The 19,968-nt window shown below is 41.2% G+C and overlaps 1 protein-coding gene across 1 annotated transcript in view; it reads left to right on the plus strand.

Moving 5' to 3' along the window:
* Positions 1-19,683, plus strand: part of B3GNT7 (UDP-GlcNAc:betaGal beta-1,3-N-acetylglucosaminyltransferase 7) — a 45,306-nt gene extending 25,623 nt beyond the window's left edge. The window contains exon 2 of the mRNA XM_069727007.1: positions 17,729-19,683. Coding sequence (XP_069583108.1) covers positions 17,729-18,911 — 1,183 coding nt within the window. The 3' untranslated portion in view covers positions 18,912-19,683. The remainder of the gene's footprint in view (positions 1-17,728) is intronic.
* Positions 19,684-19,968: the final 285 nt, after the last annotated feature.

A 19,968-nucleotide genomic window follows, 5' to 3' on the forward strand; every position in this document is an offset into this window, starting at 1 on the left:
GACACCATCTGCAGCAAGTTGATGCTGCAGCTCTCTGGAGCTGGTCTGAGGATTGTCCTTGACTGATCTCACCATTCTTTTTCTCTGCCTTTCTGATGTTTTTCTTGGCCTGCCACTTCTGGCCTTAACAAGAACTGTACATGTGTTCTTCCATTTCCTTACTATGTTCCTCACAGTGGAAATTGACAGGTTAAATCTCTGAGACAGCTTTTTGTATCCTTCCCCTGAACAACTATGTTGAATAATCTTTGTTTTCAGATCATTAGACAGTTGTTTTGAGGAGCCCATGATGCCACTCTTCAGAGGAGATTCAAACAGGAGAACAACTTGCAAGTGGCCACTTTAAGTAGCTTTTCTCATGATTGCATACACCTGGCTATAAAGTTCAAAGCTCAATGAGGTTAGAAAACCAAAAAAAGTGCTTTAGTAAGTCAGTAAAAAGTAGGTAGGAGTATTTAAAACAAGAAAAAGATAAGGGTGCCCATACTTATGCACCTGTCAAATTTTGTTTGAATGCAGATTGCACATTTTCTGTTAGTACAATAAAACTCATTTCAAGGCAGAAACATTACTGTGTCCAACAGTTATTAGATATATGAAACTGAAATAGCTGTTGCAAAAAAAGCAATTTTTATAAAACATTAAGCTTAAGATTAATAGGGGTGCCCAAACTTTTTCATATAACTGTATAATGGATGGTGTTAAAGCAAAACAATTTTTCCCTCCACAAATTTTTTTTTCTCACTCACCAGGACATCACATAATAAATGCATTGTGTCATTCAAAAGTACAACTTTACAACTCGTCCTTCCAAAAAAAAAAAAAAAAAGGCTTCATACATATTTAACGGAAAAATGAAAAAAAGTTATGACTCTTGGAAGAAAGGAATGAAAAAAAAGCAAAAAAAAATATTGGAAAATCACAGCAGGAATAAAATAAGAGCGAAAATTGCCCACTTTTGACCCTGTGATTGTTCTTCTGCAAAACAATAACCGACCCTCTGAAGCAGCAATATAGTAGAAAATTAATAACGGCAATTTAGAAAGTTGCTTCACTTTGCACATATTTTTTAAATGCTACCTAAATGTAAATGTGTACACACAGTAACTCTTGGTGTATGTGCACACGTCGCCGATTTGCCTCTGGTATTTTCTGTGCAGATTCTGCATCTCTTGGTACAAAACGCAGGTGCAGATTTGATGCGTTTTTCTTGCAGATTTTGTGCGTTTTTTCTGCAGATTTACTATGGATTCTGTGCGGATTTACTGCGTTTTTACTCCTGCAGATTTCTATAATGGAATGGGTGCAGAAATGCTGCCGATCTGCACAAAAGTACTGACATGGTCCTTTTTTGAATCTGCTGCGTTTTCCTTGCAGATTTTTCCGCCCCATCAGCACAGCATTTTTTTTGCCATTGATTCACATTGTACTGTAAATCACTTGCAGATATGCAGCGTTTCTGCGTGGAAAAAAACGCTGCAAATCTGCAACGTGTGCACATAGCCTCACTCTAGAATCACTGGATATTGCGGCCTTTGAAGTAATCTGGCCCTATAACATTTTTTTTTTTTTTTTATATTAAAAAGTTGTGTTAACATCTTAAGACCAAATTCAGACACCCGTGTATCCTGGTCAGAGTACACTCTGCGATGCATGGGCTGTCCTTAAGCCCATGATCTGAACTTAATAGTCTTATAGTCATGTATGATGAGGCTGAGGCATTACAGTCCCGAGACTTAGTCAGCCTGTGCATTGCAAGTCTGCACTCAAACCTGGACATCTGAGTTTGGTACCGTCTCCTTTCTATTAGGCTAGGTTCACACTACGTTACTGCAGTCCGTTCAACATATCTGTTAAACTGACAGCACTAACGCAAGTGCTGGCGCTTGCACAGCGCTAGCGCAGATGGAGCTTCTGCTAGCTCAATCTGCGCTAGCAGTGACGGACCCGGAAACGCTGCAGCCTGCGTCTCGGGTCAGTCACTCAAATTACGGCACATCGCTAGCGCACGCCCAGTGTGGGCGTGCGCTAGAGATGCATCCGACATTGCAGTCTATGGCGGCGTTAACGGACTACGTTATACCGCGATCTATTTCAAGTCTTTATTTCTGTTTATGTTGATAATTATGGCTTACAGCCAATGAAAACTCAAGTCATTATCTCAGTAAATTAGAATAATTAACAAAAAACACCTGCAAAGGCTTCCTAAGCGTATAAAAAGGTCCCTTAGTCTGTTTCAGTAGGCTCCACAATCATGGGGAAAACTGCTGACTTGACAGATGTCCAGAAGGCAGTCACTGACACACTCCGCAAGGAGGGTAAGCCACAAAAGGTCATTGCTAAAGAAGTTGGCTGTTCAGAGTGCTGTAACCAAGCATATTAATGGAAAGTTGAGTGGAAGGAAAAAATGTGGTAGAAAAAGGTGTACAAGCAATTCCTTGTGTCAAGCCACTCATGACCAATAGACAACGCCAGAAGCATCTTACCTGGGCCAAGGAGAAAAAGAACTGGAGTATTGCTCAGTGGTCCAAGGTGTTGTTTTCAGATGAAAGTAAATTTTGCATTTCATTTGGAAATCAAGGTCCCAAAGTCTGGAGGAAGAGTGGAGAGGCCACAATCCAAGCTGCTTGAGGTCCAGTGTGAAGTTTCCACAATCAGTGATGGTTTGGGGAGCCATGTTATCTGCTGATTTAGGTCCACTGTGTTTTATCAAGACCAAAGTCAGCACAGCCATCTACCAGGAAATTTTAGAGCACTTCATGCTTCCCTCTGCCAACAAGCTTTTTGGAGATGGAAATTTCATTCTCCAGCAGGACTTGGCACCTGTCCACACTGCCAAAAGTACCAATACCTGGTTTAAAAACAACAGTATCACTGTGCTTGAATGGCCAGAAAACTCGCCTAACCTTAACCCCATAGAGTATCTATGGGGTATTGTCAAGAGGAAGATGACACCAGAGAGAACAGTGCAGACGAGCTGAAGGCTGCTATCAAAGCAACCTGGGCTTCCATAACACCTCAGCAATGCCACAGGCTGATCGCCTCCATGCCACGCCACATTGATGCAGTAATTGATGCAAAAGGAGCCCCGACCAAGTATTGAGTGCATTTCCTGAACATACATTCCAGTAGGCCAAAATTTCAGATTTTAAAGTCATTTTTCAAGCTGGTGTTATAAAGTATTCTAATTTACTGAGATAATGACTTTTGGGTTTTCATTGCCTGTAAGCCATAATCATCAACATTAACAGAAATAAACACTTGAAATAAATCACTCTGTAATGACTCTATATAATGAGTCTCACTTTTTGTATTTAAGAACTGAAATAAATTTTCTTTTTGATGATATTCTAAATTAGTGAGAAGCACTTGTATATGGGACAGGATAAATGGGTACCTATGAAGCGTTTTTTTTCTAACCAAGTATTCTTTTAACTGAAAATGTCAGCTATACCTTTTTGAAGACTTATACAACCGTTTATGCTTAAACGTTATATTGTAGTAAACTAGCTAGCTGTCGTTATGTAATTATAGTTGCCAAATTACCATGAAATCAATTTTTACACTGTAGATTTAATACAAAGTCCATATGTTCCAGGAAGCATACTTGTACTGATTGTAATTATGTAATATAATGCAAGTATAATAAAGATACTGTAACTGTTCCTTTCTCTGTTTCACACTAGCAATTTTGTTTCCTTTTGTGTATAATGTGTTGCTTTTTGATCCCTAAAAAGTGACAGCACTAGAGGATATGGAGAGCAGTGTAAACCTACACGGGGTGATTATCACCCCGTTTGCATGACGCAAGAATTCTGGGTTTCAGTGTCCAATTGCTATGCTCTCAAATGCCTGGAAATCGGTCATCCATTTGCAGTTTCCAGGGCTTTGCGCAGAACTTCCACAGCCTGTCTCCTCTGCTATGAGAGGCAGACTTGGTGGTCTCCTGGTTGAGCCTTAAAACATTCACACGGATGGAGGATTTGGGGAATCTGCAATGAACTGCGCCCCGGGAGCTGCACGTAAAAAGCCTTCTGCTGGGCATTAATGATTGTGGTGCCGGAGGCATTAAAACATATACCGTATTTCTCAGACCTGTAACCTGCACACCATAACCCAAGAAATGTTCACACTGCCCTCCTCATCTTCTATATGGTCCCGTCAGAAGTTTTGATAGCTGAAAACTCCCTTTTAATATGTGGGATTTTCAGTATAGGAGAGTATGAACTAAGAATCACCTGCATTTATCCTTTTCCGGACATCAAACAGCCGTTGAATGTATTCAAGGGAATGGATCTGTGTTTCCCATTAAGGATGGAGTAGTGAAAAGGTAACCCCATTGTTTCTACAACTGACCACCTATATTATATGGTTAATTTACAACTATATACCACTAGATGGTGGCCCGATTCTAACGCATCGGGTATTCTAGAATATGCATGTCCATGTAGTATATTGCCCAGCCACGTAGTATATTGCCCAGCCACGTAGTATATTGCCCAGCCACGTAGTATATTGCCCAGCCACGTAGTATATTGCCCAGCCACGTAGTATATTGCCCAGCCACGTAGTATATTGCCCAGCCACGTAGTATATTGCCCAGCCACGTAGTATATTGCCCAGCCACGTAGTATATTGCCCAGCCACGTAGTATATTGCCCAGCCACGTAGTATATTGCCCAGCCACGTAGTATATTGCCCAGCCACGTAGTATACAGCACAGAGCCACGTAGTATATTGCCCAGCCACGTATGTCACAGGTTAAAAAATAGGCATCCTCTCCTTCGGATCCGTGGGCCCATTGTAGTTGTAACATACTCGTCTTCGGATCTGGCGCAGGCGATGAGCGCGCGGCTGGCGCCATCTTCCGTTCCCAGGATGCATTGCGAAATTACCCAGATGACTTGGCGGTCTCGCGAGGCCGCTAAGTCTTCTGGGTAATTTTGCAATGCATCGCCGGGAACGGAAGATGGCGGCCGGCTCTGCGGACAACGGAGGGTGAGTATAGCAGGTTTTTTATTATTTTTAACATTAGATCTTTTACTATTGATGCCGCATAGGCAGCATCAATAGTAAAAAGTTGAGGACACACAGGGTTAATAGTGGCGGTAATGGAGTGCGTTACCCGCAGCATAACGCGGTCCGTTACCGCCGGCATTAACCTTGTGTTAGCGGTGGCTGGAGGGGAGTATGAGGGCACCGGCCACTGACTGCGGGGAGTAAGGAGCGGCCATTTTCTTCCGGACTGTGCCCGTCGCTGATTGGTCGCGGAAAAAAAGCCACGACCAATCAGCGACTTGGATTTCCTTGACAGACCGAGGCCGCGACCAATGAATATCCGTGACAGACAGACTGACAGAAGGACAGACGGAAGTGACCCTTAGACAATTATATAGTAGATAGGAACTATAATCCTTATTGCAAATTGGACCCTGGGGTTAGCTCAGACCAGATTTATGGAGGAAGGGTGTTGGACCCTGCAGGTAGCTTGAAGCGAAGATAAGGGGTGGGGGTTGGGTTTACCTTTTGGAGAATGCATGTGCACTTTCAATTGGCGGAGGGGAGACTGTTGCAAACACCTCAAGCAGCATCTTATCACCCAGGACTAAAAAGCTTAAATTCAACATGACCGATTTATTTTTACCCCTTATGTCATCTGTCAAGGTGGGGTGGGAAGATTCAGGAAGCCCCCTAAAAGTGAGCTGATCATATGTTTAAGAATAGTTTTTATATAATGAAGGTCTGTACTGTGAGCCCCCTTTTTTGTGTGTGTTTTTAGCTGAACACTAAAGCTTAGCTTTCACTGTAGTCACAGATGATGTCTTTTTGTTGGCTCTTTCAGATTTAAAATTCCTGTCCTTTATTAGAGTTTGAGGTTTCAACAAGGTTCCATGTCATCAGAGCCAGGAATGGAATGACAGTAACTCCTCTATAAGCAGCAAATAACACCGCATCCACCAATCACAATAGGTGATGTCACCGCTAACCCTGCTCCTCTTTTCCTCACATTGACCTTTGCACTCGTGCATTAGATGCTTCAATACAAAATGGAATCCGCGACTGTTCACTGTGGCCATGTACATGTGTTTCCTGAAACAGGAAGTTCATCTAAAAAAAAAGCCCCAGTGGCAGTGTGAAAATTGCAAGATTTCAACTTTATTTTAACACCGATTGTAACATGGAAAAAAAATGCCCCCCAAAACTCACATTTACTTGATTTAAACAATAGATTATTTTCTTCATTTTCGGATAATTGCTTAAACTTGTGGAATCAAGAAGTTTCTATCAGCCACCTCAAGCTTTACTTAAAAAATCCCTCGCTTCCCTCAAATGTATAGGCTCCTTACAATGTGTAAGACGATTTTGAAATGGACTAGAGTGTGAACTTTCATAGAACAGTGATCAGCAGCACAACCCCTTCTATAAGTTTCTCTTGTGTAACCAGATCCAGTTTATTCCATTAGCAAACCAGAAAAGTGCTCCAACCCTGATCTTTGACAGGTATCTTTTGTTCTGGTTTGCTGATTAAGGCTACTTTCACACTACAAAAAGACCAAAAAAAAGGGGTAACTCGGAACCCTAGAGAAAACAAAACACCTAAACAACAAGGATCCCTAAAAAATAACTTTTATTAATCAATAATTAAAAATTTCTAATCATGCCGCAAATAATAATGATAAATTAAGTAAACAAAATTGTGTACCTATTTGATCCTAGGGCGTCTCTACACTGGAATCTGCCTGTCAGTGGAGGTTGGCACTCTAATTTTCTGCGGTAGGCGCCCCCACTCCGCGTCGACTCGACCCTCACAAATCCCTAGAATTCCCTAAATAAGGAACCCTAGAAAAAAACTGACAATATCCCTATGGGAAAGAGACCTGCCTAACAGTGGGGGTAGGCACCCTAATGTGAAACGGTAGGCGCCCCCACTCCACGTCGACTGACCCTAGAAACCCTACAAAATCCCTAAATCAGGATAGAAATAAAGAAGTGTACCAAAAATACTCCCAAACACCCAAAGAAAAAATAGAAAAAATACAAAAAACAAAATCTCAAAAAAATATATATTAAAAGCAAAAGAGATACGCCCATAAACTCAAAATATAGGGCGTCCCTATAGTGAAACATAAATATGTCTTCACTAAAAAAAAAATATATATATATATACATGTGCAAATGCAGTAATCTCAGTATGAGTGAATGAGATAAAGTAGTATCATTAAATCTTGTCCATAACAAAAAAGTACAAAAATAGAGCGCTCCTGTAATATGATAACGCAGGTGCTCAGAGCATGTAGATCAAATGAAAAAACATGCTCCTCACTGCATCATGGTGTGCACTTAAGAAAAACCTCCACAGATAGCAAGCATAAATACATACTGCGTCATCTTAAATAGACTAATATGCAGAAAGCTGGAAAAAATGACATTTCAAAAGTCTGTCGTAATTACCATATGTTATGCTTAAGCTATTTAAAGTGCACAGTGCTATAACAGGTTATCTACAGTGCATGCAGCAGATAAATAAAAGCTGTTCTACCCTGTATGCACACATGGATTTTTCCTCTCTGAACCATGTTCACACAGGTTATATACAGATGATCAGGTTTTTAAATACATCAGATAGGGATTGCATACATTAGTTAGGACTGCTCTGATAAGGGTATACCGTGAAGATTGGTAGAGCAGCTTAGTATATATTTTTTGCAAAAAACGTATCAACCAAATACCCTGTTTTTTACATCTTTTACTAGCAGTTGCGGATTACTGCAACATTTTTTCAAACTGAGTGTTTTTGGTTTTACTGTTCTCTTTTGTGTCTTCAGGTTTCTTGGTGGTGTGTGAACATGATCATACAGACTTGTTCGCTGTGCAAGTGGCCCATGTGTTCCTGTTTCCATAATTGTTCTCTTGTGTCTACAAGACTGGGGAGTTCCACCACTCCTCTTGGGCTATCTGCACAAAAGCTGTTCTACCCTGTATGCACACATGGATTTTTCCTCTCTGAACCCTGTTCACACAGGTTATATACAGATGATCAGGTTTTTAAATACATCAGATAGGGATTGCATACATTAGTTAGGACTGCTCTGATAAGGGTATACCATGAAGATTGGTAGAGCAGCTTAGTATACATTTTTTGCAAAAAACGTATCAACCAAATACCCTGTTTTTTACATCTTTTACTAGCACTTGCGGATTACTGCAACATTTTTTCAAACTGAGTGTTTTTGGTTTTACTGTTCTCTTTTGTGTCTTCAGATAAATAACAGTGTAGACCCACGAGCCTGGGGCCCTCAGAGATGTAATATACTTTCTGTATGAAAGGACACAATCATCCTCATACCAAAGAGAGAGATATCAAAACATCAATACTCATCTGCAGGCTTGTGGGAACCTTTAGCACCGCTAGGACGCCAATCGCATCAAGCGCTAGATAGCCGTCTCCCCAAAACAATGCCCGACGTGTTTCTCCCCCATTCGTATACAGTGGGGGTTCCTCAGGGGTATACAGAACTCATAGATGGCTGTACAAAAATAGGAGCTGTGGACTCACCGTACATCTCTGTATAAATAGTAATGTGGAGACACGTGCAGCACGCCGGCAACAAAGCCGTCCCCAGAGATGACATCATCAGTATTTGCCATGTGAGTAAATGGAACGCATAATGCGTGTCACACAAGATGCCGTATCCACGCCTGCGTAGTAGCCAATCCAAAGGTGGCTCGAGATAGAGGCGGTCCTACGATATCACATGATACCAGGCATCAGAAAAGGCCGTGTACGAAGAATACAAGTAAGTGACGTACCATCATGGCCAGCGCATGCGCAGGGCATTGTGGCATCATAATAGATGATGCTGCCACAAAGTCAGAGAAGGCCGTGTACGAAGAATACAAGTAGGTAGCGTACCGTCACGGCCAGCGCATGTGCAGGAGATTGTGGCGTCATAATAGATGATGCTGCCACCTAGTGGCCAGCGCTGATAAGGTCCGTGAGACGCAAAATGCGTGCCACAGCAAGGTTAGCGCTTGCGCATAAGAACAGGACCAGAAGCCAGCGCATACAGATGTGAACCCACAATAAGCAGGTACGCTGGAGGCGGCCATAGGCGATTCATGTGCCGCAAAGGTACAGGGCACTTCTGATTAAAGTAGGCACCATAAATATACAGACCCAATGACACAATACTGTCAGAAATATCAAACTAAGTTTATGAATTATACTGTGTATAACAGGTATACAAGTGCACAGAAAAAGCTCTGTATATGATGAAAAAGATAAAAAGAGGAAATGCACACCTGTTAAATATCCCTAAGTACCTCACAGATACAGACGAAGCCTCCCAACTAGTAACTAATGAGTATCCACAGCAAAATGAACGAACGGACAACAAAACTAAACATAAAAAGAGAAATAACACAATCATATGCCAAAAAGATAAGACAAAAATTAGTTTGATACCGTATAAATATACTTAGCCAAGGTTCAAAATTATACAAGACCTTAACAGGTGGCTAAATAAAGCTAGTGAAGGTCAGCTGTTCATTGAGGCCCGAGGGATTCGTGGATCTCAATATGTAGATCCATCTGGTTTCACGCTGTATAATCCTTCTGTCCCAATCACCACGTCTGACAGAAGGGGGAATAACCTCAATAGCACTAAATTTTAGGGAGCCAGGGTCACCATTATGCACTTGGGTCACGTGACGGGCAATTGGTGTATCCCTGCAGTGCCGAATGTCACCAAGGTGTTCACTAATGCGAACACGAAGTTCGCGCTTGGTCTTACCCACGTAGTCCTTCGGGCAAGTACACGTGCAGAGATACACCACACCCATGGTCCTACAACTGGCAAAATGTCTCATGGAGAATATCCTATTAGTAACCGAGCTTTTAAACGTATTAGAAACCCTAATGTATTTACAAAAAGAGCAACGTCCACACCTAAATGTGCCCATGGACCTCTTGTCTAACCATGTACCCTGTGCTGTTGGGGGTACAAAATGGCTTTGAACGACATTATCCCTAATTGACCTTCCCCTTCTGTATGTAATAGATGGATGTGGAGCCACTAAATCACCTATATCAGGATCAGATGTCAGAATACGCCAATGTCTCCTGAAGACATCAAAAACCCTTTTAGACTGGTCATCAAAAGTGCCAATCAGGCGTGTGATGGAGGTCGATTCAAGCTCAGTCTTGGGTAACAAGAGTGATGTCCTATTTGAATCCAGGGCAATTTCATAAGCGGAGGTAACCACATCATCCGGGTATCCCCTAGCTCTAAAGCGATGTTTTAGTTCAGTGGACCTCATTTTAAAGTCGCCCAGGGAAGAACAGTTCCTCCGTAACCGGAGGAACTGTCCTTTGGGGATACCACGTTTTAACGGGAAAGGGTGATGGCTCTCCCATCTCAAAAGACTATTCGTAGCCGATGGTTTGCGATAGATAGTTGTACCCAGAGAGCCATCACTCAGTATCTTAATGGAAACGTCAAGGAAGGTGATACTGTCACCTCCTATTTCATAGGTAAAAAACAAACCTTCCACTGTGGTATTCAGATACTGTAGGAAGCTAGAGAATGAAGCAGCATCACCCTTCCACCAGCTGTTGGGAGGACATTTTTGTCTTTAGGGACGAGGATGAGTCATAGTGCCCCAGGATTATCTTCTGGGGCAGATACATCGACGACATCCTCGTCCTTTGGAAGGGTGATGCTGCTTCATTCTCTAGCTTCCTACAGTATCTGAATACCACAGTGGAAGGTTTGTTTTATACCTATGAAATAGGAGGTGACAGTATCGCCTTCCTTGACGTTTCCATTAAGATACTGAGTGATGGCTCTCTGGGTACAACTATCTATCGCAAACCATCGGCTACGAATAGTCTTTTGAGATGGGAGAGCCATCACCCTTTCCCGTTAAAACGTGGTATCCCCAAAGGACAGTTCCTCCGGTTACGGAGGAACTGTTCTTCCCTGGGCGACTTTAAAATGAGGTCCACTGAACTAAAACATCGCTTTAGAGCTAGGGGATACCCGGATGATGTGGTTACCTCCGCTTATGAAATTGCCCTGGATTCAAATAGGACATCACTCTTGTTACCCAAGACTGAGATTGAATCGACCTCCATCACACGCCTGATTGGCACTTTTGATGACCAGTCTAAAAGGGTTTTTGATGTCTTCAGGAGACATTGGCTTATTCTGACATCTGATCCTGATATAGGTGATTTTGTGGCTCCACATCCATCTATTACATACAGAAGGGGAAGGTCAATTAGGGATAATGTCGTTCAAAGCCATTTTGTACCCCCAACAGCACAGGGTACATGGTTAGACAAGAGGTCCATGGGCACATTTAGGTGTGGACGTTGCTCTTTTTGTAAATACATTAGGGTTTCTAATACGTTTAAAAGCTCGGTTACTAATAGGATATTCTCCATGAGACATTTTGCCAGTTGTAGGACCATGGGTGTGGTGTATCTCTGCACGTGTACTTGCCCGAAGGACTACGTGGGTAAGACCAAGCGCGAACTTCGTGTTCGCATTAGTGAACACCTTGGTGACATTCGGCACTGCAGGGATACACCAATTGCCCGTCACGTGACCCAAGTGCATAATGGTGACCCTGGCTCCCTAAAATTTAGTGCTATTGAGGTTATTCCCCCTTCTGTCAGACATGGTGATTGGGACAGAAGGATTATACAGCGTGAAACCAGATGGATCTACATATTGAGATCCACGAAACCCTCGGGCCTCAATGAACAGCTGACCTTCACTAGCTTTATTTAGCCACCTGTTAAAGGGACTCTGTCACCTGAATTTGGCGGGACTGGTTTTGGGTCATATGGGCGGAGTTTTCGGGTGTTTGATTCACCCTTTCCTTACCCGCTGGCTGCATGCCGGCTGCAATATTGGATTGAAGTTCATTCCTGTCCTCCATAGTACACGCCTGCGCAAAGCAATCTTGCCTTGTGCAGGCGTGTACTATGGAGGACAGAGAATGAACTTCAATCCAATATTGCAGCCAGCATGCAGCCAGCGGGTAAGGAAAGGGTGAATCAAATACCTGAAAACTCCGCCCATATGACCCAAAACCAGTCCCGCCAAATTCAGGTGACAGGTTCCCTTTAAGGTCTTGTATAATTTTGAACCTTGGCTAAGTATATTTATACGGTATCAAACTAATTTTTGTCTTATCTTTTTGGCATATGATTGTGTTATTTCTCTTTTTATGTTTAGTTGTCCGTTCGTTCATTTTGCTGTGGATACTCATTAGTTACTAGTTGGGAGGCTTCGTCTGTATCAGTGAGGTACTTAGGGATATTTAACAGGTGTGCATTTCCTCTTTTTATCTTTTTCATCATATACAGAGCTTTTTCTGTGCACTTGTATACCTGTTATACACAGTATAATTCATAAACTTAGTTCGATATTTCTGACAGTATTGTGTCATTGGGTCTGTATATTTATGGTGCCTACTTTAATCAGAAGTGCCCTGTACCTTTGCGGCACATGAATCGCCTATGGCCGCCTCCAGCGTACCTGCTTATTGTGGGTTCACATCTGTATGCGCTGGCTTCTGGTCCTGTTCTTATGCGCAAGCGCTAACCTTGCTGTGGCACGCATTTTGCGTCTCACGGACCTTATCAGCGCTGGCCACTAGGTGGCAGCATCATCTATTATGACGCCACAATATCCTGCACATGCGCTGGCCGTGACGGTACGCTACTTACTTGTATTCTTCGTACACGGCCTTCTCTGACTTTGTGGCAGCATCATCTATTATGATGCCACAATGCCCTGCGCATGCGCTGGCCGTGATGGTACGTCACTTACTTGTATTCTTCGTACACGGCCTTTTCTGATGCCTGGTATCATGTGATATCGTAGGACCGCCTCTATCTCGAGCCACCTTTGGATTGGCTACTACGCAGGCGTGGATATGGCATCTTGTGTGACACGCATTATGCGTTCCATTTACTCACATGGCAAATACTGATGATGTCATCTCTGGGGACGGCTTTGTTGCCGGCGTGCTGCACGTGTCTCCACATTACTATTTATACAGAGATGTACGGTGAGTCCACAGCTCCTATTTTTGTACAGCCATCTATGAGTTCTGTATACCCCTGAGGAACCCCCACTGTATACGAATGGGGGAGAAACGCGTCGGGCATTGTTTTGGGGAGACGGCTATCTAGCGCTTGATGCGATTGGCGTCCTAGCGGTGCTAAAGGTTCCCACAAGCCTGCAGATGAGTATTGATGTTTTGATATCTCTCTCTTTGGTATGAGGATGATTGTGTCCTTTCATACAGAAAGTATATTACATCTCTGAGGGCCCCAGGCTCGTGGGTCTACACTGTTATTTATCTGCTGCATGCTCTGTAGATAACCTGTTATAGCACTGTGCACTTTAAATAGCTTAAGCATAACATATGGTAATTACGACAGACTTTTGAAATGTCATTTTTTTTCCAGCTTTCTGCATATTAGTCTATTTAAGATGACGCAGTATGTATTTATGCTTGCTATCTGTGGAGGTTTTTCTTAAGTGCACACCATGATGCAGTGAGGAGCATGTTTTTTCATTTGATCTACATGCTCTGAGCACCTGCGTTATCATATTACAGGAGCGCTCTATTTTTGTACTTTTTTGTTATGGACAAGATTTAATGATACTACTTTATCTCATTCACTCATACTGAGATTACTGCATTTGCACATGTGTATATATATATTTTTTTTAGTGAAGACATATTTATGTTTCACTATAGGGACGCCCTATATTTTGAGTATATGGGCGTATCTCTTTTGCTTTTAATATATATTTTTTTGAGATTTTGTTTTTTGTATTTTTTTCTATTTTTTCTTTGGGTGTTTGGGAGTATTTTTGGTACACTTCTTTATTTCTATCCTGATTTAGGGATTTTGTAGGGTTTCTAGGGTCAGTCGACGTGGAGTGGGGGCGCCTACCGTTTCACATTAGGGTGCCTACCCCCACTGTTAGGCAGGTCTCTTTCCCATAGGGATATTGTCAGTTTTTTTCTAGGGTTCCTTATTTAGGGAATTCTAGGGATTTGTGAGGGTCGAGTCGACGCGGAGTGGGGGCGCCTACCGCAGAAAATTAGGGTGCCAACCTCCACTGACAGGCAGATTCCAGTGTAGAGACGCCCTAGGATCAAATAGGTACACAATTTTGTTTACTTAATTTATCATTATTATTTGCGGCATGATTAGAGATTTTTAATTATTGATTAATAAAAGTTATTTTTTAGGGATCCTTGTTGTTTAGGTGTTTTGTCTACTTTCACACTAGCGTTTTTTGCAATGCGTCGTTTATGGGAAAAAACGCATCCTGCAAAGTTGTTTGCAGGATTCGTTTTTGCCCCATAGATTAACATTAGCGACGCATTGACACACGTCACAACCATCGTGCGACGGTTGCGCCGTGTTGTGGCGGATCGCCGGGAGCAAAAAATGTTACATGTAATGTTTTTTTGCTGCCGACGGACCGCTTTTTCTGACCGCGCATGCGCAGCTGGAACTCCGCCCCCACCTCCCCGCACCTTACAATGGGGCAGCGGATGCGCAGGAAAAATGCATCCGCTGCCTCCATTGTGCGACGCATTCACTGCTAGCGTCGGAACCTTGGCCCGACGCACTGCGACGGGCCAAGTCCGACGCTAGTGTGAAAGTAGCCTTAATAAGTTATGATTCATTGCTGAAGAACCCCTTGGATGCTGTCACACTTTTACTAAGGTATGCTGAACTTGAGAGACTTCACCAAACGTCTAAATGCCAAAGAACATTCCATCTGATTACTTTTGTTGTGGTGGATCTGTGGCTAATCATCATAATAATCATCATTCAATGCTCAGCTATTCTGCAGTCTGACTTAGAATAATGTATATGTGTGTGTATACATGTACATGTGCTTCTCACAAAATTAGAATATCCTCAAAGTTAATTTATTTCAGTTCTTCAATGTAAAAAGTGAAACTCATAAATAGTCATTACAAACAGTGATGTTTTTCAAGTGTTTATTTTTGTTTATGTTGAGGATTATGGCTTACAGCCAATGAAAACCCAAAAATCATTATCTCAGTAAATTAGAATACTTTATAGCACCAGCTTGAAAAATGACTTTAAAATATGAAATGTTGGCCTACTGAAATGTTTGTTTAGTAAATGCACTCAATACTTGTTCGGGGCTCCTTTTGCATCAATTACTGCATCATTGTGGTGTGGCATGGAGGCGATCAGCCTGTGGCACTGCTGAGGTGTTATGGAAGCCCAGGTTGCTTTGAAAGCAGCCTTCAGCTCGTCTGTATTGTTAGGTCTGGTGTCTCATCTTCCTCTTGACAATACACAATAGATTCTCTATGGGGGTTAAGGTCAGGCGAGTTTGTTGGCCAGTCAAGCACAGTGATACTGTTGTTTTTAAACCAGGTATTGGTACTTTTGGCAGTGTGGATAGGTGCCATGTCCTGCTGGAGAATGACATTTCCACCTCCAAAAAGCTTGTCGGCAGAGGGAACCATGAAATGCTCTAAAATTTCCTGGTAGACGGCTGGGCTGACTTTGGTCTTGATAAAACACAGTGGACCTACACCAGCAGATGAAATGGCTCCCCAAACAATCACTGATTGTGGAAACTTCACACTAGACCTCAAGCAGCTTGGATTGTGTGCCTCTCCACTCTTCCTCCAGACTCTGGGACCTTGATTTCCAAATGAAATTAAAAATTTACTTTAATCTGAAAACCACACTGTAGACCACTGAGCAACAGGCCAGTTCTTTTTCTCCTTGGCCCAGGTCATAAGTGTCTTGACACAAGGAATTCAACACTTGTAGCCCATGTCCTGGATACGTCTGTGTGTGGTGGCTCTTGAAGCAATGACTCCAGCAACAGTCCACTCTATGTGAATCTCCCCCACATTTTTAAATGGCCTTTTCTTAACAATCCTTTCAAGGCTGCGGTTATCCCGGTTGCTTGTGCACCTTTTTCTACCACACTTTTTCCTTCCACTCAACTTTCCATTAATATGCTTAGATACAGCACTCTGTGAACAGCCAGCTTCTTTAGCAATGACCTTTTGTGGCTTACCCTCCTTGTGGAGTGTGTCAATGACTGCCTTCTGGACATCTGTCAAGTCAGCAGTCTTCCCCATGATTGTGGAGCCTACTTAAACAGACTAAGGGACCTTTTTATACGCTTAGGAAGCCTTTGCAGGTGATTTTTATTAATTATTCTAATTTACTGAGATAATGACTTTTGGGTTTTCATTGGCTGTAAGCCATAATCATCAACATTAACAGAAATAAACACTTGAAATAGATCACTGTTTGTAATGACTCTGCAAAAAGTGAAACTCCTTATATTGAAGAACTGAAATAAATTAACTTTTTGATAATCTAATTTTGAGAAGCAGCTGAGTGTGTGTATGTACGTGTGTGTGTATAATATATATTATAGGAGCTCGAATAAACTACGTCAAACTACGTGGAATTAATCTATATGAATAAATTAGAAGGTACTGGTGAAACTTCTCTTTAAATAAGTTTCCATAAGTGCTATAAGTGTCAAGCTCAAGTCTAGAAATGAGGATACTAGAGCTTTTCAGAGCAAGTGTTCAGGTTAGGAGACCATGCTATGAATGTCACCCAGACAGTAGGGCAACCTGTCCTAAAGTATTCGGTCTTGTATCTGCTGCGCCTTCTTCTTAATAAATTCCCCCTCCTTACCCTGGTCATATATTTTACACATCTCTACGTAGGTATTCCTGTTTTATACAAATACAAGTGTTCCTCTGCCAGATTGCTTACAAAGCTCAGTTTGATTTCCATGTTCTATTCCCTTCCCGTTAACCGGCATGTTACTGCTCATGGAGTAGAAAGACGTCTTTCATTGCAAAGCCCCATTTAATTGCTACGAAACTGAAGAGGCTTCTCTGTAATGTAAACGTGCCAGGTAGGGTGTGTAAGAGGCGTTCTGATGGTGATCCGAATCACGTTAACCTCTAAAGCCTCTATCCACATAAGATCAGGAGAGCCTGTTGATAATTGTGCTATTGACTGAAAATGCAAACCTACAAATTCACTTCCCCCCCCCCCCCCCCAGCTACTCCTAAATCGTCTCAAGAAGAAAAAAGTACAAGGTAAACATTAGAAGCAGTAGTACACATCCTGTAATAATAAATGGGGTGCAGTGAAACTTTTAGAATGCTAAAAGTAGCCTGAATCTGTTTTTAGGTGTGTTCTTTTAGGGGTGCTTATGTTACCACATGCTTCTATGCAATCTTGTCTTACTCATCAGCAGTTTGTACATTAAATATCCAAATAGTTCTAAGTCAAAATTTTTCTCAAAATCCGACATGTAAGTGTTAATTGAAGCTTTTGTTGGAAAAAAAAAATCACAAACTGTGCATGCAGTAGCCTGGTGCCATTGGGTATGATATCCTTTACATAGTTCTGTTTGACACTGTAATTTGCGCTAGGAATAATGAAACATTTTTACATTTTAGAAAATATTGACACCAAACAAATACAGTAACCTAAAAGTAGTAATGCTAGAAATAGAAACAGATCAAGACAGTCCTGTCTAGGGCCAAAAAAGATCTGTTGTATATAGATTTTGCATAGTTATTATTAAGTCATTATTTTTCTTCACATACCGTCTAATAAAAAATCTAATAATGGCATCTGGTCTGTTTGCAGGAGAAGGAGAGTCTACAAAAGTGTGTGCATCTCATTCTGCTTGGTAATCATGTTGACCATCTTCCAGAGGGGGACATCACCTGGATTTCTTTTCACTGAAAGTAGTATGGATTCAGAGGAGCTTTTGAGTACTATGAAAAGGGACACCCATCTTGTCCCAGACGGGTTTTGGGCAGCCAAAACCGAGAAACAAGTGACCACAGCTTCTGTTACTGATGCATATCCTCCTGAATGGGATGTAAATTCCATCAACTGCACTGCTAATTGGAACCTTACCACGTTGGACTGGTTCAATATGCTGGAACCTCACTTCCAGCAGTTTCTTTTGTATCGGCACTGCCGTTATTTCCCCATGATTATTAATAACCCTCAGAAGTGTTTTGGAAACATTGATCTTTTAATTGTGGTCAAGTCAATAATAACTCAACATGACCGCCGGGACGTTATTCGCAAAACGTGGGGAAAAGAGAAAAAGATTAATGGCAAGAAAATAAAAACCATATTTCTTCTAGGGACTGCTATGAAGGAAGAGGAACGAGCTAATTACCAAAAACTGTTGGATTTTGAGAATCAGATATATAGAGATATTTTGCAATGGGATTTTTTAGATTCCTTTTTTAACTTGACTCTAAAGGAGGTGCACTTTCTAAAGTGGATGACTATTTACTGTCAGAATGTCACCTACATTTTTAAAGGAGATGATGATGTATTTGTCAGTCCAAATAATGTTTTGGACTATCTGGATGGCAAAACCTCACCAGACCTTTTTGTTGGAGATGTACTCTACAAAGCAAAACCCATCCGGAAAAAAGAAAATAAATACTACATCCCAAACTCCCTCTATAATAAAAGCTTCTATCCTCCATATGCTGGTGGTGGTGGATTTATCATGGCAGATTCTTTGGTGAAGAGACTGTTCAAAGCTTCAGAAACCTTGGATCTATATCCTATTGATGACGTCTTTCTTGGGATGTGCTTAGAAGTTATTAAAGTCAACCCTATCATGCATGGAGGGTTTAAAACATTTGGCATCGTAAAGAATAAAAGCAGCAAAATGAACAAGGAGCCATGTTTTTATCGCAGTATGATTGTCGTGCACAAACTGCTGCCTGCTGACCTATTACAAATGTGGGAACTTGTGCATAGTAACTTAACCTGTTCTCGGAAGGTCAACATCCTTTAGTGGCTGGAATAAGTTAGGAGAGAAATCCTGAAAAAAATATGACTTTATTTTTATAATAACTGTTTTCCTGGCCGGTTTCGGGAGAAAACACATGTCAAAAGATTTATTTTCTTAGTTCATTTATCTGTTGGCAATAGGACATTGTGACCCTCTTGTTTAAAGCGTTACGAGCCCTCTCCTAGGTACGATAACGTCTGTAATGAATGAAGGCTTGCTTTTTGCCTTGGATTTATATATTTAACATGGAGAAGGCTCAAATGACACATCTTTTTTTTTTTATGAGAAGTAAACAAAAAATCAATGATGTATACACTGAACACTGGGTATAATTTTCACGTGGAGAAAAGCCATGAGTTCCCAAACACAATTGTCTATAAATGGTGCTGTCTATCTTGTGGTCTTTGAGCTGGATATAGCTCTCCACAAAAACCTGCAGATGTTTTAATGTAGACTTTGTAAATGCTTGAAAACTGAAATTGTTTTATAATATTTATGTTCAAGTTGTTTTCAATAATTGCTCTCTCGTTGAATGATTTTGTTTTTTTTCTGTTCTGAAAATTGTTAATTTATAAAAGTAAATATTAAATTAATTGGCATCCAAATAATTTTAAAATTCTTAACTTTATTTGAAACTGCTTTGTTTTACGGTAAAATGCTACTATTTCATTATGCACTTTATTTTGTTCAAAATGTTTTTATTGAAAGTTATTTCAAATTTTATGGGGGAATAGGGGTACAAAAAAAAGGGGAAATTAGGGAAACAAGGGACAAATATATGAAAAAGGGAAAGAAGGATACTTTGTAAAGCAGACAATAAGGATAAGGAAAAGCATTATATTTGTTTCATATAATAGCTGTTAATAAAATATTTGAATGCAATATCAGTACATGAAGAACATTTTTGGTAGGAATCAGTTAAACAAATTAGGCATACATTTTTTTAGACCAAGACAGCCATCTTAAATTGTATCTTTAGAAATTCTTGAGGTACTTTTATTTTGGTGCAATAACTGTAGAGATTTACGTTTTGTTTGTTTTATTTTTTTTTTCTTGCTGC

This window comes from Ranitomeya imitator, chromosome 5, assembly GCF_032444005.1.
Source record: "Ranitomeya imitator isolate aRanImi1 chromosome 5, aRanImi1.pri, whole genome shotgun sequence".
Classification (NCBI taxonomy): Eukaryota; Metazoa; Chordata; class Amphibia; order Anura; family Dendrobatidae; genus Ranitomeya; species Ranitomeya imitator.